This window comes from Lissotriton helveticus, chromosome 1_1 (genome assembly GCF_964261635.1).
Source record: "Lissotriton helveticus chromosome 1_1, aLisHel1.1, whole genome shotgun sequence".
Lineage (NCBI taxonomy): Eukaryota > Metazoa > Chordata > Amphibia > Caudata > Salamandridae > Lissotriton > Lissotriton helveticus.
The window spans coordinates 257968099-257991429 of record NC_136057.1 but is presented as its reverse complement, the minus strand read 5'-3'; the positions used below and the strand labels follow the sequence as shown (position 1 = coordinate 257991429).

Below are 23331 nucleotides of genomic sequence, written 5' to 3'. Positions count from 1 at the left end.
CTCTAACTCTGTGGGTTGGTATGGAGCACCCACAAGAAATGTAATTAGTTTACACTACAGGGGATGAGGTCACCTAGGCCTCTTAATCACTTAGGGGGGCACAGGCCATGCTATGATGAGGCTCATGGGTGCCCAGGGTCTTGTAATGCTCGGGAAAAGGGGTTGCATGCCCCCTTTTCTTTAATATTATGATGCAGCCCCCAAGGACGGGGTTCCTGGGTCCTCATAACAGCTCAGGGAGAGTGGCCAAACTAGATATATAGATTGATTTTTGGAAAGCCAAAGTCTCAAGTGAGTCATATTGCCCCCTCCCTCAATAATTGTAATAAATTACATATTACACTTGTAAAATCACGTTGAAGAGATCCTGTGACTATAGTGAAGTTGTTTCCAAGGGTAAAGTTATTGCTACCTGCAATCTGTAGGCAGTAATTAGTGATCTTTTTGTGTCAGTTAGCCGTACTGTGGAAACTAAGTCGAATTCTTTTTTGCAGTGCAATAAAAAACAACTGACTGCACATTTATTAGTGTAGGTTCTCCAAATACCATGTTGCAAATGCTATATTGATTTATACCACCATGACATAAATATATATGCCTTGGTGCTTTAACTGCCTGTAAAATACATATTACATCATTATAACAATAGCACTCTGCAGAGCTTTAACATTGTCATGGCTAGTAGGAATATGCGGCATGGGTGACCAAATTATGTAGCAGGGATATCTACATTTGGGTTAATAAATGTCAATTGAAATGTTGCTTCAGTTTGATTTTCCTTAAAAACTGAAGACAAGAGGTGTTTGGCAAAACAAGAACAGTTTGTTTAATTAAACATTAAATCCGGGAGAACAGTAACAAGCACGCGGTCTAAGGACTGTCTCAATTTACATTTGGTCTATGTCCTTTTTTTATACAAAATGTGAACAGTTGGAAAAGTTTCTGGCATGCCATGTAAGGTGAGGAAGGTTGGTTGCTGCTTTTGGAGTAATAAATTAATTATCTAAAGGTTACCACAGGTGGGTCTCTGCCTTGCATGGACACAATGTGGCCTGGGGTGAAAGAGCCCAGATGTCCAGCATGGGAGCGCTTGATCACTACGTGTGCTAGGAACTGATTGGCTATGTGTTGCTAAGTCATGTGTCATCTGACTTTTATAGTGTTTTTGGGAATGTGCGTACCCCTTCCAGCCATGTGTGCTGTATTGGGGCATTCTCCCTTGACGCTTTGTTAACTGTGTGGTCTGTTCATGGAGAATCTAGTGTGACCTACACATTGAAAACAGCTTTGGATCTTCAGAAACTGAGAGATCACAGTATTTGCACTTCACCATCTCCGACACCCAGCCCACCATCACCAAGCGTCACAGCTCCCCCACTGCATCTGGGGCAAGGTAAAAGAGACCCAGTGGACAAAGTCCCTAAGCACCACCCAACCCAAAGCTTCATCAGACATCGACCAGATCATCTCCCTGCATGGACCACAAATTGTGCTGACAGAGTCACCCCGATGAAACCAGCAAAAATCAACAAAACAAGCCAGCTGGTACACTCAAGAGCTCAGAATCACTAAGCGTAATGCTACCAAAATGTTGGCACACCACAAGGAACCCCTCCAACAGAGCAGCTCACAAGGCAGCCCTCAACAACTGCCATCTGCACATCAAAGAAGCCAAGAGAGCAGCACACACAGCCCACATCAATACAGCTTTCAACCACATGAAAGAATTCGAAGAACCCCATCCACTCCTCCCAAGAACTCTGCAGTACCGTCTAGGGCTACTTCAAGATTGTCACTATCTACAACTTCATCCCACAGGCCATCATTCTCAACCTCAACAGCCTCAACCCACCAGTGCACAATAGCTGAATGACCACCACCCAGACCACCACAACCATCATGTCATACATCCACTCCTGAGCACCTACCTACCCTGGCCCCCACCGCATCTTCAGCCTCAGAATCAACCACATCAGTGCTCAATTCACCTGCATCAACAAACACCTCCAACTTCACGGCAACCTTCCCAGACAGATGTAAACACACAGAGGTCAGACACGTCCTAAAGAAACCCTCCACCAATCCAAGAGAAATCATAAATTATCTACCGATCTCCCTGCTTCCTAACCTGGCAAAGTACTCGAGAAAACCAACAGCTCACTGAATACCTGGAACATCTCCCAGTCCAGGTTTCGGATCAACCACAGCACCGAGACAGCGCGGATCGCTACCACAGATGACATCAGAACCCGCAAGACTGTGGTCTTGATCCTCGTTGACCTCTCTGCTGCCTTTGACACCATCTCCCATCACACCCTCATCAGCAGGCTCTACAACATTGGCATATAGCAAATTGCCCTCAAGTGGATCGCCTATTTCGTTACAGGACACACTCAGAGCATCCGGCTGCCTCTCTTCACCTCCAAACTCAAGGAAATGATATGCGGCATACCCCAAGGATCATCCCTCAGCCCCACCTTGTTCAACACCTACATGACTCCCCCTTGCAGATATCGCCAGATCTGATGGCCTCAACATAATTTCCTTCATGGACGGCACTAAACTTATCCTCTCACTCGCCGAAGACCCCTCCAACTTCTGCAACGCCATGACCAACGTAGCCAGCTGGATGAGAGACACTGCCTTAAACTTCGCTCCGACAAGACAGAAGCACTAATATTCAGAATCAACACCTCCATCTGGGACCACAGCTGTTGGCCAGCAGAACTCGGACCAACACCCACACCAACCAAACAGGCTAGCAATGTAGGCATCATCCTTGATGGCGAATTGACCGTTAAATGATGAGTCAACACAATCGCCTCCTCCTGCTTCCACATCCTTCCCATGCTCCGCAGAATCTTCAGATGGATCTCAGTCAACACAAGAGAGAACGTCACTCAAGCCCTCATCACCTGTAACCTTGAGTACTGCAATGCTCTCTATGCCGACATCTCCACCCAGCTCCTCACAAGACCCCAGACAATACAAAATGCCACAGACAGACTTAAACTGGACCTCTACAAATGGACGCACATCACCCGCCACCTCAGAAGCCACCACTGGCTCCCCTTTCAGAAGAGATGCCAGTTAAAGATCCTCACACGCACATGCCTACAAGGTTTTCAATGATCAAGGACAGTCTTATATCAACAATCGACTGAACTTCTATATATCTGGAAGACACCTGAAATCCTCCTCACTTGTCCATGTGCACACATCCCACATAGGCAGAGCTGAAGCAGAGACCTCTCCTTTTCCTACATCGCTCCCCAGACCTGGAATGACCTGCCCTCCGAACAGCAGAAAGAAACTCAAGACCTGGCTTTTTGACTGAGACATCACACCCACAGTGCCCAAATACACCAACAGTTCTGCGCTATACAAATGCTAATTGATTGATTGATGATTTTATGTGGATAGCTGGGTGGACCGGAAAGCCAGCCTTTACCAGTTCTTTAAGACAAATGAAATGTGCGTGAGTGAAGAGCAATGCAGAGATCAGGGGCACTTTTGCCGGATTGTACTGAGGGAATCCGAGGAGAAGGTCATGCAGGGGGCGGCAAAAAATACTGTTGCACCAGGCACCACCAACACTGAAGCTGGCCCTAGGTGTGGCGATGAATTTAACCTAGTGTTAGTCAAAGAGATAAACAGGCCTTACAGCAGTGAAAAACATGTCTTTCTTAATAAATTCAATGTCCCCTGTCCTATGAGCCTTTAGCACCAACCTTAGGGGTGCCTTATAAGTATTAAAAAGAGAAGGTTTAGGCCTAGCAAAAGGTTTATTTTGCTAGGTCGTTATGGCAGTTTCAAAACTTCACAACAGGCTGCAGTGCTTCATTTAATGGCTGGCACAATGCGTACTGCGGTCCACTAGTAGTATTTAATTTACAGGCCCTGCTACATGTAGTAACATATACAAGTAAATTAAATGTACCAATTAGGTGTCTGCTATTTGGACTAAGTTTTAAGTGGAGACCACAATCACCTTAGCACTGGTTAGGAGTGTTAAAATGTACAGAGTTCTGAAAGCCCTAAAACAAAATGGGTTCAGCAAAGGAAGGGAGTGAAGGGAAACACTTTGGAGTGACCCTTGAGAGAGGGCCAGGTCCAAGATAGTTAAATAAATACTTAGGGCCCGATTACGATGGAGGATTTTCCGCATCCTCCGGGCCGGCGGAAGCCACCGCCGGCCCGGAGGATGCGGAAAATCCTCTGCGGACCCACCAAAGACCCACCGCCACATTAGGATGGCTGGTGGGTCCTGGTTTCAGTCCGCCTTTTTTCCGACGCGGTGGTAAGCCAACCGCGGCAGAAAAGGCCTAATATGGTGGCGGTGTCTCTCAGACACCGCCAGACATATTAGGATGGCTATGAAAACATGCTTTTCCGCGGCGGCTTCTCCGCCGAGGAAAAGCATGTGGATCTTCATCTCGGGGGCCCGTAGCGGGCCCCCTGGGTGAAGGGGGGGTGTGGGGGGTGCACATGGGGGGTACCTATGGTATCCCCCTGCATTTGTATGCAGAAATCGGTAGGCACCGCGCGGTGCCTGCCGCTTTCTGCATACAAATGCAATGTATGCATTTGTAACATTGCGGCGGGTGCAGCTTGAAGCCGCACCCGCCGCAATGTTACAAATGGAAGATGTGACCGCCAGGGTGGCGGTCACATCCTAATTGGACAGGAGGGAACTCCGCATGCCCATGCGGAGGTTCCCTCCTCCTCTGTGATCGCAGACGGACTCAAGTCCGTCCGCAATCATAATGGGCCCCAAAATGTGATTATTTGTAGGCTGGTGTAAACGTTCTGATTTGAAGTTGACCACTATGCTGAATATGTATTTTGATGTCATGCAAGCAATATTGCAAATTTAATCTGATCAGCATGTTATCATGAATAATGTGTTGCCTCTATTGATATTTCACTTAGAAAAACATCTTGGATCAGAAAACTTGATTTTTAAGAAGGCTTAGGTAACAGATGAACTCAATTTACAGTTTTAAATTTCTTCATCAAAATCAGCCTGATGTCCCTAAATCTAAACTAAATTTTATTTAAACTTATAACACTAAATGGTTAGTTGATTGAATTATCTTTTAGAGCATTCAAATCTTAAATCCAGGCCTTGTCTACTTATGAATTTGAAAATATAATAGGAACCTGCTTACCATCCTCTATGTACCAGGAACCAACGTAGTTTTCGATACCAAGATTGTCAGGTTGGCCTTTACCAAATGGCAGCATTGTAATTATAGATCCGTCGGAATTCATATACTGTCCCTCCTTCATGGAACAAAAAAACTCACAGTGGTAAATCAAAATATTGTAGCTAAAGACGTATAATAGTGAACTGCACAAGTTAACACAAGCTTGTTTGTAAGGTATTCCAGTAAACTCAACAAGTTGAGTAAGTACCTTAGACAGAGAAGTTGCAAATATACATATAAGCCTGTTTATGCCATAAATAAGTTTAATATGTTTAATTGCATTGTGTTTCGTGATAAGCCTAGATCTTAAGTTCACTATCTGTGTCAACAAAGCCTCTGGGCAAAGACCAAGGGCCTCATTTATTAGAAGTGACGCATCGCTGCATTAAAGCAGCGATGCATCACTTCTCAGTGCGCCCTCTGCGACATGATGGATGTGTCATTTTTACTGTATGACGTATCACGTCGCAAGGAGTTACAGATTTGTCAGTATTTCTGACGTATCTGCAGGCGCAAAAGTGACGCATTGCTGGAGTGTGTCATAAAAGTGACGCAACTCCAGCATTTTGCCATAAAGGAAATATGGATGCTTTAATATGGGTCAGTAACTTTTCACTGGCTTGTGTCCAGAAATGCAGTTGCAAATAATTGATACATATAGTATGGATTCATAATTTGGAAGGGACGCACACAACATGCCACTTTCAAAAGGTGAACGGGTATCCAGACACAACCCATTCAAGGAGTTGATAAGTCAGAGTCCTAAAATGAATCAAATATCTAAGAAATACCATTTTGCTGTCCAATTAAATGGATTCAATTTATGATAGCAACATAGCTTAGTACATCTAGCCTTTGATTCATAACTGCCACTGCAAGAGTGGTCATGCATTTCTGCATGAGAACTGAGCCCGGGCGGTTAGCTATGCTCCGCCAGCGTAGTTATGTAGTTTTGCCTACTCTGTGTTCTGTTGAGAACGCGGAGTTTAGGCAAATCTACAACTCCATTGCGGTGTGTAGTTTTTCGGCCTCTCCACCCTCCCAAAGTAATTATAAAGTCATTAAAAAGGCACTTAACCTGCCGCGGCTGCTTCCTCCTTGCCATGGACCCTCTCCTTCCTCCTCCTTGCCGTCCTTTTTCACTGATAACCCCTACGTTGTACATCCTGTGAGTGTGCATGTGCACGTGCAAGACGTACAACGTAGCGTTTATCTAAGAAGGACGGTGGGGACGAGAAAGGAGAGGAGCCATGGCGAGGAGGAGGCAGTCATGACAGGTAAGTGCCTTTTTTATTACTTTATAATTACTTTGAGAGTGGGAAGGCACGTAGTGGAGCAGAGAAAAATCCACTGAGTTGTTTTCCAACTCCGTGGAACTTCGCGTAGAGGCGCTACGCCTGCTCCACCCATGGTTAATGAGAACCTTGATCAAAGAGGCCATTGAACACCGCAGGTATATTTGCATTCTAATGGATGGATACCATACAGTCTGGCTGAGGAGAGAGTGAGCTTGTAGACAAAGAGAGTAAGAGACTAAATTACCAATAGGGATAAATTATCAAGCATAACATAGAAAACTATATATGTAATACATTTGAAATGTACATAAAGATTGGCACACACCAGACTAATATTCATATCAAGAAGAATGAAAGTCACTCGCCTTGAAGCTGTCATGAACTCCTATCCAGTAGGCGCCTTTGTTGTAAGGATCCACTGGTTTTCCCATCAGAACAAATATAAAATCATTTTCTTCTTGACTGTGAATGGAGGCCAAGTGAGAATTGTAGGAGAGACAGGTTGACTTGAAAAGACAAACAAAATGTACATCAGATTAGACACTGCAGACAGCACCTAATTCTATAATGTAGTGTTATGTTATAATACAATGATCATTTTTGACTTTAATAATCAGCCAGGAAGGCAGATGTGCTGTGTTGAGTGGGAGAGTGAAAGAGAAGCAGCACCATTTTGATGAAGATATTGGGTTCTCTTCCAAAAGCTCTGATGAATTTGTAGGCAGCCAAGTACCTCATATACACTTTCGCATCATAATGCAAGGCTCTGTGTGAGATGTCTAACTAAGATTTTGTACTGGAAGGATACAAATATAGTACAAAATGCTACCTTTAGACATACTTTGCATGTGTTCCATATAGTACAGCACAGACAGACATTTTGAATAGTTTAGAGGAAAAAATGTTATCTACTACTCTGTATCAAAAAGCCTGAGTGTTTGTGTGGGCACGCTCATGCGGCAGCCACTGGATGCCTCCTTGAGGCAAAGGACGGCAAAGCTGAATGCATGGCACCTCAACAAGGAATGCATTTAGCTGCAGTGAAAAGCGCACCTCTTGGCCAAGATTGAGAGCCCTTCTGTAGATTTTCATCACATGTGAGCACAGAACAGCAGTAGGAAGCCACCTATTGCAATTGGAACATAAAAACATTTGTTGTGCCTAGGAGTGCAGGAAACCCCTAGGATTGCCTGGGTCTGTGACTCTTGCATGCATGAACAAAGTCCAGGCCGATGAGATACCTGGACACTGTGAGTTGGTTCTTACAGCTTATAAAACTCCCTCAAGGTAAATACTTTGGATGTCCTTACGTATTGAACTTATGGAGGGACATTGCAAGAGTGATTATAGGTTGGGCAGGGGTGCTTCTGTGAGCGGTGAGTGCAGAGACATCCCCAACACAATCAACATGCTATGAGTGATATGATATGTGTGATTCCACATGCCTACAGGAACAGTGTCAACAGGTCAGATAGGCCTGTTTATTGAGGCTACTGAGGTACAGGTACTGCTGTAGGTCTGAATGTTTTCTAGATGAATGTGTTACTAGTCCCCCAGTGTTTTGGGATTAGGATGTGACATGGAAGAGTACACTAATCCAGTGCTCATGGGATGTGGGAAAGGGTCTCTCATTCTCTTGGCCATTAATATTGAATCTTTTGTGGAATTTGTAGATATTTAATAAATGTTTAGATAGGAGGCTGGATAGGGTCCCTGAAAGTGGATACTAGCAGTCAACCCAGAGTACAATGCTGGGTGCCCCTTTGGGGGGAGGGAGGGATGCAGGCAATGTGACAAAGCACTGGGGAGGCAGAATAGTATGGGAGATAGACGTTCATTAGTAGATATTGTGAGCATCATGTGTATCATTTCTGCTGCTACAACCGGAGAGTGTTGCATGATCAGTGTGGAGGAAGTTCAAAGCTCAGCACTTCATATTATCCATGCGGGGGGAGTGGGGGCTGTAATTGTTTCCTTTTATTTCTTCATTTATTCAGGCTTTGTCCCACAGAAATGAGTGTTGCAAACTGATAAGTTGCTCTCTGTGAGTACGTCCTTTTGTTTTGTAGGAAGCCACGGTTTATTAGACCACTATCTCGGAACCACATTTCCAGAAGTATGGGGTTAGGCAGTGAATGTTACTAGTATCCTCATTGCTTCTGTGACATGGCAACCTATTTAGTGGGTTCATTGACTTATTGTGCAAGGCATAGGTAATTTTCCAAAAATCAAATTTCCTTATCTTTATTAAAAATGTTACTTCACCATTAAATTGGGTTTTTATTAACTATAACTACAGTTGTATAATCATTTTTGTGGCTGGTCCTATTCCTAAAATATAGTATTAACATTTTATTTTGAACTCAGGTTTTCTAAATAGGACAGCTAATCCGGCCATTGTAAAAAAGTGAAAAAATTATGTTTTGGTTATAGTCACTGTGATTACATATTAGCCTTACATTTCTACATGTTCTACTTTTAAATACCACCAGCCCCACCTTGTTGGCCCCAAAGCCTACCCATGACCTATTCATATTTAAAAGAGGACTTTTTACCTGTCAAGAGTTTAGGTTGACAGGTTGAAATGCAGTTTTTACAGTTTCTACAGTCAGACTACACTGGTAGCCCTAAAGCCATGTTTGCACTTCCACTGTAGTGGGCGGCACAATAGGTGCTGCAGTCCACCAGTGGTATTTAACTTCCAGACCCTGGGTACACTGTGTACCATATATTCTGAACTTATAGTCAAGGTAACTATGCCTAGCAACCACGCAGAAAATGTGGATTTCCTACAAATATTTATAACATAACATCCCATGTGTATTAATAAAACACTCATTCACCCGGAAGCGTATCTTGGTGCTGAACACCAGATGATTATTGTTCCCGAGCTCAATTGTACTAGTTGTATCAACCTCAAAAAAGGAAAGGTTAACTTGACCTGCCAAGATTTGGACTTATAGCCATGAGGTCAACTATATATCTCTGGAGTGGATGCATTAGTCCATGGTGCCACCATGACCTCTTCTATGTGCTGAGTAAATGTTTCATTTTGGACAACCATTAACGTGCTTATCATGCTCAGTACTCTACATTCCAGCAGTAGATCAACATACATATTGACAGGGAGATCTTTTAATAATTAAAATCCCTATTTTTTTATTTACCAATCCAAGTGGCATCCATCATCTTGGATTTGTAATTAAATAAGGAAAGCAAATGTCCCACTCATCATTCCTCTAGTGCTTGCATATGGTATTACACATAACCGTGCAGTAGAAGTGATGCTATCATCAGCAGTGGTTGCATCATTGTATCTTTGATTGTTGCTACTGTACAGCATCAGTATTTTGCTCACTCCCGGCACTGTGCGACATCATGAAAAGGCATTAGCAAAACCACTAGGCCACAAACTTTAGACCCATTGGCTTTGCTATGGCTTGTTTCTTGTATATGTCTATTTATTCCTTTCCTGCTACTTTTATTTAATTTTTGTACTCCCTCTGATAGTCCTGCAGGGCCGTCTGATTTCCACTCTTTACATTTGCGGTGTGTTGAATCCTCTGTGGCTGCTATTTCTAAGCTGTACAGCCTTCATGTAATGATATTGTTCACAGTATACCATTATTTTACCGTTTCAAGATAGCCACCATATACAGAAGCATTGAGTTAGCCACCTTGGATTAGTACAGCAGGGATTCACAACATTCTTTAGCATTCGAAGATGTAAAGACAGTGTGATGTTTAGGGATCTACTGTTAAGCCTGTCAGCCTTTAGGTGGTCTTCCCCCAAAGTTTTTGGCTTCACCCCTCCCATTTCTGCTGAATTTAGTTTTGTTGGCCTTAGGAACTAGAGCACTTTCCCACTGCTAACCAGTGCTAACATGCTTGTCCTCCCTCCCCTCAACATGGTAAAATTAGTTTATAACCAATTGGCACTTTAAATGTACTTATACATCCTTAGTAAAGTGGCCTGTGAATTAAAGGCTATTAGTGAGCCTGCAGTGCTTATTGTGCCACCTATTTAAGTCAAGTCTGCTACTGCAACCTGTGTGGGCAGTTTTTACCTGCCAATTCAACTTGGGAAATTAGACATTTTGCCAGACCTAAAACTTCCTATCCTATTTAATGCATATAAGTCACCTCAAGGGAAGGCCCTAAACTGTGTTTTCAATACTGCAAGGCCTGCTTCTCCCATAGGATAACGTTTGCTTAATGTATTACATTTAATAAGTGATAAGGTTCAATTGCGATCAGGTAGCGTTGTGGAGTTTGTTATCTTAAGAATTGTAATCCAAAACACTTTTTAATAGTAAAATCTGATTTCAAGTCACAACTCCGAAAATGCTACTTTTAGAAAGTTGGCAGTTTCTTGTCCTAAACATTTGGTCCCTGCAGCCTATATTCTGGGTCACATGACTACGTGTTGCTGGCAGCTAATCTTTGTTTATTGCTCCCAAACAGTGAGAGAAAGGAGGAATAGGTGTTAGTGGGATTGGTCACTACTGTCAGGATGAGGGGAGGAGAAGTCAACTAACACACTTGCACATCACAAAGGTTCTGCCTAGCACACTCACAAATATTTTAACACTCATCTTTTGCGTCCCGAAACAAGCTGGGGAAATGGCAGGGAGGAAGGAAACTTCAAACACTTTAGTGGGTGGAAACCTCTAGAAACTTCTCCTAATTCAAATCTGACACCAAATATAAATACCCTCAGATTCAACTCTTCAGTAAACATCTGGACCTGAAGAAGACTCAGAAGAGGAACTGCTGTGCTACTCTGCTGCAAGAAGGACTGCTACTCTGATGCCCAGTTACTCTGCTGCCCTGGTGCCTGGGTGAGAAGGACTGGAACTGTATCTTGACTACCAAGACCATCCAATGGCTAGTTGGATGGCATTCTGATCAGAGCCTCAAGGACAGAAAAGGCTCCAACCACCTTGAACCCTGCAGCTTGGAGTCTGCCTGCTGTAAGTCATGTCCTTCAAGTGCTGCCACCCAAAGCAAATGAGGTCACAGGCATCCAAGGTTTACGGTGCAGGCTGACTGACAAGTACCTTACAGTTAAGAAGGAGCAGATCCATCAGATTGCATTTTCTTTAATTCCGATGTTGGTTCCACATTGCATAAGAATGGGGTGGGAGACTAGGCCAAATGCTGTGGTGAGGTCCTGGAGGATGAGTGCTGCCATGTCACCTCCATCCAGAGTCATGTGGATGCCATCTATGTTGGCGATGAGGGTGGTTTCAATGCTTTGGTTGGGTCTGAAAGCAGACTGAGAGGTGTTGAGGAGTTGTTTGTTGTTGAGGTATTTAGTGTAGCGTCTACTGATGATTTTCTGTAAGTCCATGTCCATTGAGGGATGGCAGCTGACTACTTTGTTTTCTTTTCTTCTACTATATAATTTTTATTTGTCTTCTATGTGCTTTTGGACGTTTGTGTGTATGTTTTACTGTGCATTCATGAATTCGTGAATGAAACCTGAGTCAGTCAGTGGATGAATGAATGTATCTGTGCACAGATGAGTGACACGGTGTATGTGATCTTATCCACTGGTTGCTGTTAATTTAAGCTGGGGGGTGCGCATCCTTCGATCTACATGCACACTCACACCCACATGCATTTACAAGTGTGCACACATACACACACCATTCACAAGCACACATGCACACACATATCATCGCACACACTCACAAATCCACATACTTTCATACATGCACATATGCAGGCACACATCAAACATTAAAATAAAATGTACTTACCAGATGCAGCAGAGATCTTGTCCTCGAGCCTCCTGCAGGAGTGGTGCTGCAGTAGTCACTTATTGGATGGAGAAATCAGCAGTCCCTATCTGTCACAGAGTGGCATAGGATCAGTGAAGCTTGCTAGTCCCACACCATTTTGTGACAATGTGACAATGAAAGGTGCTCTGCCTTGGGCACTTCAGGGCTTAGAACCACCAGGTGCGAGGCTATCAGTAATGCTACCCCTGATCATGAGAGGAGGTCCTCCCAGTACTTTGCCAGGCTGAAAAGGTCACACCCACAGAGCTGTGACATCTTCAGCACTGCAAAAATCAGCTCAGGCAGCTAGGTGCCTGTGAATTTAGAGCGGCATTATAGGCTCTCCGCTCTTAAGCGGACCACTCCTGATCTTATCATTGACTCAGGAAGCACTTCCTGTTATAATTGAAACCTATTGTCATTGCCAATGCTTGTTTACAGAAGGTTCTACTGGAGCAGCATCATTTTGGCACTACCCTTTCATGTTCTACCATGCCATATATATGTACAGATGGTCTATGTAATTGTGTGTTTTTTATCATTAACGTAAAGTCGTGCACTTGACCGCTGTATAACCTAGACACTTACATGAGTGTGTATACTAATGTTTTCTTCATATTAATACCTATTTGCAGTTTTCGTTTATATCTGCATTTGTGTAGATTGTGTGACTCTTTGGCTCAAATACATTCACATATTCATTTATATAGTACCCTGCATTTGTTGTATGACTATATATCGTGCATTCAATTGTGCATTGAAGTATTTTGCAATGTCAGGTTGACCAAAGGCCTGAAGCATTTGGATTTAACGTTTTACCTTCAAAGCGAAAGTTGTTTGCTTTGCATGTTCTCTCCCATGCAGGTGCAGTCTCAAGGCATTCATTAGTCAGTGAAAGGCATATTGTGTATGCAAGATTGTGAGGCTCAGAGAAGAACACTGGCAAGGACGAGAGGCACTAACAAATAAAGGGAGTAGCACCATTCACATGATATCTGAAGACTGGAAAAATCCAACAGAATTTCTGATGCAGAGACTAGGAGATTGGAGTAGTAATGGTGGGCACCAAGTTTCACAGTGAGAAGGGGAAAAGTACTGGGACTCATGATTTAAGACTCTCAAATGTTCTGTGGAGTTTAACAGAGGGTCATATTCTCAGTTTAGGCAGATTCCCATTAGACTTGGAGAGGTACAGACCTCCCTGCTATATCTCCGTTGTGTGGCTTTATGCTATATACAATTATTTAATTTGGAGAACTTCTCCAGGAGTTATACAATGCTCATACCTTCCTACCTTACTTGATCTATTTTGAGTTCAAAATATTTTATTGAAACATTTTCATAATAAAAAATAAGCAAAGACATACAAAAAAAGAATAATAATTCGAAAAATCTAGAAAAATATATAATCACAATATTTTCTTATTCAAATCAGTAGCTATGAGGTTAGACGTATTCATAGATAAACTAAAAAAAGGGGGAGAAGGAGGAGGGAACCATTGAATAGCAAAGTAGTACTCATTTATAAACAGAGCTACTATGCATGATCAATTAGTACAATACAAGAACAGTAAAAGTGGAACAAGCAATAAATATACCATTAATTTGATAAATAAACATCAACAGGAATCCAGAATGAATAATAAGAAATAGAATTATGAGAAACCCCAGACAAAGATAACTGTGCATCTCTTCTTGTAAAAATAACCCATGTTCGCCAGGCATGAACTGATAACTTTGAAACATCTTTGCAACAGAAGGTAATGGATTTTAGCTCAGCTGAGATTAAGTAATGAAATAGTTTGCATTCAAGATCATTTAAATCCTCAGATAACGTAACAGATTTGCATATTAACAATTTGTATGATATGTCTTCATGAATATTTAGAATCTATTTAATAATATCCCAAACATTTGTCCAAAATTTGTAGATTAAGGGAAAAGTAAAGAGCATATGTTGTAGTGAGCCAGGGTGTAAATTACAATGCCAAAAAGTATCAGATTGAAGACGTTTAGCTTGAAATAAACGTTTTGGAGAACATAAGCAATTAAGTAAAATATAAGAATTAGCTTGAAAAAGTGAAACAGGTAGCCATCCAGATATATTACTAAGCCATATATTTTCTCATATATCAGTAGACAAGGAAAGCAATAATTCATTATTCCAGAACGTTGTAATCATATTTATGTTACTACTTAAAGTATTGGACAATTTTTTATATAAAATAGAAACACCATGAGCACTCGTTGATATAGTTTGGATATAAATGGATAAATCAGCTTGAATATTAGATGGAATAGCTTGCAAAAAAGAATCTTAAAAAAATTACTTAAATAGTCATGTTTTATAAGTTCAGAATTAGCTAAATCAAACTTTGTTTGTAAATTCTCAAACGTTATAAAATTGTTATTAGAATAAACATCTCCAAGATAAAAAATACCAGCTTTAATCCATGAAAACCAAAAACTAATATTTCTATTCAATTTAATAACATTGCTATACCATAAAGATAATTCATCAGTACTACACATGGGTCATTGAAAAATTTAATCTATATCAATGAAGATCATTATAGTAGATTTGAGGATAATAGATTTATGGAAAAATGAAGACTTGTTAGACATTGTTAACAGAGTGGGTGGGAAAAGGTTTCACAATGTATTTTTCAATGTGGAGCCAAGTAGATGGATTATGTAAAAAGGATTGATTAAACCATATGGCACTCTATTTTAAAATAAACACTTTATGATAAAGAAGAAAATCTGGGATACAAAAACAGCATTACATTAAGACATTTTTTATTTATTATAACTAATACGGTGTGCTTTGTTATTCCAAAGACACTTGGAAAGAAGCTCATCAACATCTTTATACAATTTTAATGGAAATTGAGTGGGAATCATGACAAGGGTGTAAAAAAAATATAGGAGCAACATTCATTTTAATAGATTCCATTCTACCCCACCATGAAAGATGTAGTGAAGACAATCTTTAATGCAATTTATAACAAAATTACTGTTTAAAGTTAATGTGGATTTTATAGAAGAAGACAATAAAATACACAGATATTGTAATTTATTCATTTGCCGAAAAATTTCATTCATGGGAATCATATCAGGAGTACAGTAGACATTTAAAGGAAATAATTCAGTTTTGTTAGTATTTAATTTGTATCCAGACAGCATAGAATATTTTGTTATTATTTCTATTAATGAAGGAAATGAGGTTGATGGTTCACTGATAAATAAAAGTACATCATCGGCATACGCTAAGGTTTTAATAATAGCATCCTTAACATTGATTCCTTTAATAGTATCACATTTTCTTATAGAGGCAAGAAAGGGCTCAATACCGATTAAAAACAATAGTGGGGAAAAGGACACCCCTGACGTGTACCTCTAAAAAGGGAGAATTGATTTGAAACTTGGCCATTAATAAAAAAATGAGCAGTAGGAGCAAAATATAAAGCTGAAATCATATGGATAAATTTGCCAATGAAGTTAATCAAAGGCTTTTTCAGCATCCAATGCCATAACACCTGAAGGGCTCATCAATGTATGACCTTGTTCAATGACATGTAACAAAGTTTTCGTATTATTAGCTGAATATCTATTTTTCATAAACCCAGATTGATCTGGATGTAGGATAGAATCTAATACAGGGGATAAACGTGTGGCCAATATTTTAGCATATAAGTTACAATCTAGATTTATTAAGGAAATGGGGCGATAATGAGAAACAAGAGTGGGGTATTTGTCTGGTTTGGGAAGAACAATAATTAAAGCCTCAGTAAAAGAACTAGACGTAATTCCTGATGAGCCAAACAATGTAAAAAGTTGAAGTAATAAAGGTGAAAGTTGGGATTGAAATTCTCTATATAACTCTGCAGGTAAACCATCAGGACCCGGAGATTTATTTAGTTTGAGAGATTTTATAGCAGACAAAATGTCATCCTTAGTAATGGGTAATTCCAGTCCAAGTTTGTCTGATTGAGAAATCATAGGTAGATTACATGAAGATAGGAAAGAATCTACCAAAGAATCATCATTAAAATCAGGTTTATTATATAATATAGAGTAAAAATCCAAAATTCATTAACGATATCCTTATGAGATAAAGCAATTTTTCCATTGGGGCCATGAATAGAAGTGATTTGAGTTTTATGTTTTTTAATACGGATATGATTTGCTAAGAGTTTCCCATGTTTGTTGCTGAAAATAAATGTAGCTTTGGCCTTAGAAATCTAAATGCCAGCTCTTTTACGCAGCTTTTGTAACGTATCCCTGTATTGTGGATCATTAGATGTAATTAAGAGTCGTTCATATTTCGCTATTTGTTTTTCTAAGCGTTTAATATTTGCATTAAAAGTCTTATTTTTGTGGGCCAAAATAGAAATAGTATCTCCTCTAATATACACTTTAAAAGCATCCCATCTATTAATCATAGAAGTAGAACCTTCAGGATTCAGTTGGAAATAATCATTATTGGTGGATAAACATTTGGGCTTATTATGATCATTAAGAGCTGTGCCAGAATTCATTCTCCATCTAATATATAATCAATTCTAGAATAGGAAAAGTGTGGATTTGAAAATAAAGTAAAATAAAATTCTGTAGGGAAATGGAGACGCCAAATATCTACCAACTTAGTAGTTTGAAGAAACGTTTTAAAAGCAAAATAAACCTTAGGGGGATGGAATTTTGTGCTAGATAATCTATCTAATAGAGGATCAGAGATAACATTAAAATCACCAGCAACAATTAAAGGGGCATTCCCAATTTTTAACACCTCAATGGCAAGATTATTCCCATCTGTATCAGTAAATTTACTCAGAATTTGGCAATGAGATAGTATAGCTACCATTGTTCTTACCATTAGCAGGAGAAGAAACAATATTGTCAACACATTTTCTTTTCATATAATCTAAGATTTTATCAGCAACATGAGTTTCTTGTAAAAAACAAAAATCGGCATTGGAACTATTTAAATATTCAAAAATGTTATTAAGCTTAACTGGATGGGGCAAACCTTTTACATTTAATAACATTACTTTAATATTAGCCATTATGGAAGAAGAAGAGAGAAAAGGGTAAGAAGAGGATAGCAAGAATGAGCACGTACGATAAAAAGTGAGTAGCTCCGGAAAATATAAAAGTTAGAGGAGTAAGTAAAACATAGAAAAAAATATAGACAAAACACATAAATAAGAACCGTGAAACGCGCACATGTTCTACATGCATGGCCGGAACCGTTAGAGCCCATAAATTGATGACATTCTTATAAATTTGTCAGCAAAAATCATACTGGAGAAGAGTCAAGTAGTAAGGTCATGGGTGTCCATTGAATGTTGTACTTGTTCATCAAGAAAAGGTCGCAATTCTTCCGATCGGTGAAAGGATTTGGAGAAGTTATCTTTCCATATGCACAATATAGATGGATCAAAAAGGCCGTATTTGAATCCAAGACTTCTTAACTGTGGGTGAAGGTCAGTAAATTCCTTTCGTATTCCAACAGTTTCTTTAGCAAAGTCTTGATGAATGAAGATTTTATTGCCATTGACCATCAGTGAGGGAATTTCTCTTGCTGCTTTTCTAATCAGAACCAAATGATCATGATGAAAAACTTTAAATATTATTTGTCTACGATTGGTATGTTGAGGGTTGCGATGAAAAGGGATTTTGTGAGCTTTGTCCACTTCACATTTTTATGAAAATTTGATATTAGAAAGACCAGGAATCAGATTTTCAAAATATAATCAACAATTAGATCCCTCAACTACTTCTGCCAATTTAAATATGCGATGGTTGTACTGCCTATTACGATTTTCCATATCCAAAAGTTGTGAACACATGGGAGGTATTTTTGCCACTGATGGGGTAAAAGCATCCACTTTAGTTTTATTATCTTGAATCTTGAAGGAATTATCAGAGATTTTCATAGACAAACATTGCATTTCTTTTCGCAAATTTTTAACTTCTGTCGCAATAGTCTTGGTATTAACACGAAGTGCTTGAATTTCTTCTAAAATTAAAGAAAGTGAAGGTTCAGATGACTCCACCACTTTTGATTTTATTGCAGGAGGTGAAACTTGCTGTCTCCTTTTATGGTTAACAGGATTTTTATTTTCCATTTTGAGGAGAAAAAATCTAAAATTAACTGAATTTATAGTCAAATGAGCAATATCAGAGTAAATAAAAAAAAAAGTTGTTAAGCAATCCTCAAAAGTACTGGTGCAGCAGACCCTATCCTGATGAACACTCCGCCCCCCTGACAGACAGATCAGGCAGTACCTTACTGTAAGGCTGGGAGCAGGAGCCAGGGGGCTTGAAACTGCACTTCCGGCTTCCGAAGGACCTCCAAAACTCCTCACAATGTAGGTATCCTCTTGAATATGGTAGCAACCTCATTTGCCCCAAAATGACGACACAAAATCGTAGTTTAAATGAAAAAACGGGCTTTATACGCGACGGAGCTCAGAGGGCAGCTGCCATGTTGGATTGCGCGCTCGCGCGTCTCCCCTACCTTACTTGATCACGATTTTGGTAATCCCAATTATTGTTGTCTAGGTTAGATTTAGTTTAGATTATCTAGATATCTGCATGCATAATTGGCAAGATGACCTCATATCGTATCCTGACCATCGAATTATTTTCCTTATCTTCTGAAATGCTAAGGCTGTTACTGAAATTCTTGTATTCTTCATGCTATTGAGACTGAACTTTGTCGTACAATTTGGTCTGCTGGTATCTATTTTGTAGTTTTACAATATATTTCCGAGGTTTTGTGTATGTTAATCTGGCTTTGGATTTGTAATAAACACACATTTAACCTCATCTATCAACTTAGGTTTTCAGTGTGTAGCCAAATGGGTTACCCTTTAAATTGAACTTGCGGATGTTGTCAATTCCTCTTTATTCCTCAGGCGCCAACAAAGTTTAATTGCATGGAATTTAGAGATTAGCCTAAAGGTGCTGAAACACTGTTGTCTTCATGACAGTAGCTTGGGAACATGTATAAAAATTATCCCTATACACCACATATTGAATGGGTCTCATAAATCTTAAGATTCTAATGGCAGAGGTAGGCATCACTAATATGCATACTTGGAATGCAGATAAAACTTTCATAAACTGTCATCATCTATATATATAAAAACGAAAGTATGTCTGTCTGTCTGTTTGTCCTTTATGCATTACTACACCATTCATCCGATCGCCATGAAACTTTGGGAAGTTGTTGAGTACACTCCCGCAAACGTTTCTGGCATAATTTGTTTTTTAAATATCGGCCCCCCCAGGGACCTCATAATCTTTCGAATATTGATGTACGCACCAGACGGAAAAACAACAAATCGTGTATTCACAAGCACTCGAATAAATAAATAGAATTAAAACACCATTCATCCGATCGCCAGGAAACTTTGGGAAGTTGTTGAATACACTCCCGCGCAGTTTTCTGGCATAACATTTTTTTTAATATCGGCCCCCCCTAGGCCCTCATAATCTTTCGAATACTGATGAGCACACCAGACGGAAAAACAAAAAATCGTGTCTCCACACGCACTTGAATAAATAAAGAGAATTAAAATGACACTTTGAAATGTTTTCCATATTAAAATGAATAAGTTTCAATAAAAATGACACAATGTAAATTGAATGTTATCATAACGAGTTTCCTTGAATTTCCTTTCTTCGGAGATCGCAGCAACGCGCGTCCGGTAAGCTAGTTATTAATAAAACATAATTATAGCAATGGAATAGGTTACATGGCATTACATAAAGGACATGGAGATGTGATCAGCATCGATCATCATCCTCAATAGATGGCTCTTTTTTACTAAAGTTTGCACCGTTAGGTAATTTAGCATTGCCTCTGTGGGCCTTTAAATTGGTTAGTAAATTCATCTAGCAAGAATCCATGTAAAACATTAGTAAATAAGAGCCTTTGTATTTATTAGAGCATGCATGGAACTCTTACCTCTGCTTCCGGCCAAGACACTATGCCATTGAATCGCTTGTAGCAAGCATTCTTATACTGCACCCATCCATAATCACACGAGCCTTGAACACAGAGACACCTTTCATTGGCATTTATTTTTGAAGTTTGTGTCTGCGTGGTTGTGCTCTGACAGTTACCTAGTAAAATTCAAAATACAAAGGAGATAGGGAGGGTCTTATGTTATAGAACAACACTCTTCAACAGTAAACATTTTAATTCAGTAATGGGAAAATATAAAATACCAACCGAAGCCTCTTCCTTAAATCCACATTATTGTTGCATCATATCCATTTAAAAACAGATTAATCAGCACTCATCCACACGTCAAAATATTAACAAGTTACACATTTAATTAAATCTGTTAAAATCCAAAGTAACGTTCACTATCTCCCAAGCATTTCTCCTGGTATTATAGAATTGGCCATTTGTTCAACAAAGATTTGATGTCTTTTTTTAATGACGACTTCTTTCTCCACAAACAGCAAACATTGACAAGAACCCTTCATAATTGAACGAGGTTATGATTGAAGGAATTGCTACACAGAATGTAATCTCTATTCTTTCCTTGCTTTAATGCTTGGGTTGAGTTGCATTGTGTTAGCAGCAAGATTATTTCATGGGGTGGAAAAGCATCCAACCCAAGTAATAATCCACTTTCTTACTGACAGGCAAATGGTACATTGATGGTGTGAGATTTAGCAATATTTATCTGATGTACCAGTTCGCTCATGTAGGAAACAAATCTGTTTAACAAGAATTGTAAGCTCACCTTTGTCCTGAACATCAGGGGCAGCATTATACAGAAGGCCTCGGGGTCCCAATGGGCATTTATGCCCACGGGGCACTCTGGTATTACAGAAGGGGCCACAGATGCTTGTGCAACCCCTTCTGTAACACAGATTAGCGTTGGCGCACATAAAGTGTCAGCACTATCTGCAGGGGAAATCCCTAATTTGCATAGTGGCATGCCTTGCCTCCTCGTCCATGCTGTAATACCGACGTGGACGCCGAGGCAAAAAAGCCTTCAGGAGGCGCACTGACAGTGCGCCACCTCAAAGTGAAGCACTGTCACTCGCCCCTGATGGCACACCTCTGGTGGGTGAAAAAGAGTCTCATAGACCCCCCAGACATCCCCTTGCAGGAGGGTGAAATCACTGACTGCACCCACCTGCAAAAGGATCTCTAATCCCCTTAGAAGGTGCAGGCGGGTGCCGCCTGCACAGTGAAAACACAGAGCAGCTGTAAAGGAGCTGCTCTGTGTTTCATGTGAAAGTGCTTCCCCAGGGCAGCACGAGTTAGCACCTGCCCTGGGAGCAGCGCATTCACCATAATGCAGCGCACTTCCCTTCAGTGCGCTGGGCGCTCCTTTTTAAAGTTGCATCCGCTGCAATGAACGAAAATGTGCTGTTTGCATAATATGGGCCCAGGACACAATCAACATAAAGCAAAGCAGGGAGTCTACTCGGGTCCACCCTGAGAGTGTCTGTCTCGCCTAGTTTCAGCGAGGTCTCCAGATCATTTAGATATAAACAATAAGGAAAAGAGCCAGCACACACCCTCGCTTTAACCTCGCCTCATTTTAACGGGGTTGGTACATTCCATAAGTGCCATACCTAATACAGCCCACCACATCCTTGTGCATTTGTTCTACAAGTGAACCACAACCTTCTTCATTCCCTTGCCAAGCATTTTGCACAGGCCGATGGATGCCAAAAGAAAAATCTATATGGCTCAGTATTGCTCGGCTATGTTACTCTGCTATGGTCCATTGGTCTGAGGTGTGTGGTTATTGTGACACATCCACTCTTCAGGCGAATTAAAACGTGTGTCAACGGCGTTTGTGCTCTTCTAAATCCTTGCCCTTATTCCTTTCTCACATGGAACTAGGTCTGTTAAACCTAGAATATTTATTTAAACTGGCACCACTTAAGCTCTGGCCCTCAGTGTGGGCAAACGAGGAAATGACCTTAAACCAGAACATTGTAACAGATTGTCTAAGTTTGGAAAAGTCCCAATGTATACCCTGGTTAGGATATGTGAAAGACCAATTTCCCTTGCTAGGTAGATCTGAGCTTTTAGATTGTTGACAAGCTATTATATTTTTCTCTAAACAACAACTAAAGATAGATTTCCTTGCCTTTTGCTGGTGGAAAAAACAAAACAGTGAGTTGGGGAAGTAAAGAGAATCTGCCTTTATCCCCTTTGTGACTATGGCCCAGATGGAACTGTATGTATATTTTCCCCCACGGCATGCATAGAGATGTTATTTGATATGGTTTAGATTTAATAGAATGCACTTCCTGTCTCTTATCCTAGCAAAGCTTCTCATGAATACAACACATCCCATGTCCTTGTGACTCAAGGTCTCCGCAGAATACACTTTGTGAGAAAGTCATCCTTTTGGCTCTGTTCACCCCCACTTGTTTACTTATACTGGTGGTAACTGACTCTGACTATGCCCTGGGCTCTGCTGTCCATGCCCAGTGCTCTGATTTAAAAGAAAATGGTATTTAGGTATAATTACAATTGGCAATGAAATACCCCTGTAAGTCCCAAGTATATTTTAAGTTAAGGCAAGGGGAATTCAAACGACTTATAGTCCCTAGTATATAATAAGGCAGGGAGGTTTAGGGACTCAGGAGAGTCCCTGCACTGAAGGATGCACTGCTGTGGTGCTTACAATCATAGGCAGCACTGCTTTGCAGACTGTTTTTAAAAGTAAATTCTATGCAAATTTGTCTTTGGAATTAAAGATACTTCCCAAGAGGTAATCTACTTTATATTTACAAATAACTCACAATTAAGATCTCTCCAAGGCGCCCCAGGGGTGGGGTGCCATTTACCTATAAGAAGGGATAATCCCTGGGGAGGAAACACTGCCAATTTCATTTTCCCCATTGTAGATATTTAGCTCCGTAGGCTTATACTACAATATTTTATTGAAGTATAAATATTGCTAGGAAGGAGCTAAAAAGATGTCATTCAAGGACATTAAATATTGGTAATGGTAAATTCAACAATGTTGATGATGATTCAGC

General features: G+C 40.3%; 2 protein-coding genes across 3 annotated transcripts in view; both read right to left on the bottom strand.

The window, feature by feature from the left end:
• The window catches only part of LOC144769161 (echinoidin-like), a 659546-nt gene that overhangs the window by 210847 nt on the left and 425368 nt on the right, over window positions 1-23331 (bottom strand). The gene's annotated exons all lie outside the window — the stretch shown is intronic.
• LOC144769148 (alpha-N-acetylgalactosamine-specific lectin-like) overlaps window positions 1-23331 on the bottom strand; it is a 59014-nt gene that overhangs the window by 22522 nt on the left and 13161 nt on the right. For both annotated transcript variants that reach the window (XM_078653157.1, XM_078653163.1), the window contains exons 3-5: window positions 20273-20430; window positions 6874-7014; window positions 5172-5286 (exon numbers count right to left, since the gene is read on the bottom strand). In XM_078653157.1, the coding sequence (XP_078509283.1) occupies window positions 5172-5286; window positions 6874-7014; window positions 20273-20430 (414 nt within the window). The remainder of the gene's footprint in view (window positions 1-5171; window positions 5287-6873; window positions 7015-20272; window positions 20431-23331) is intronic.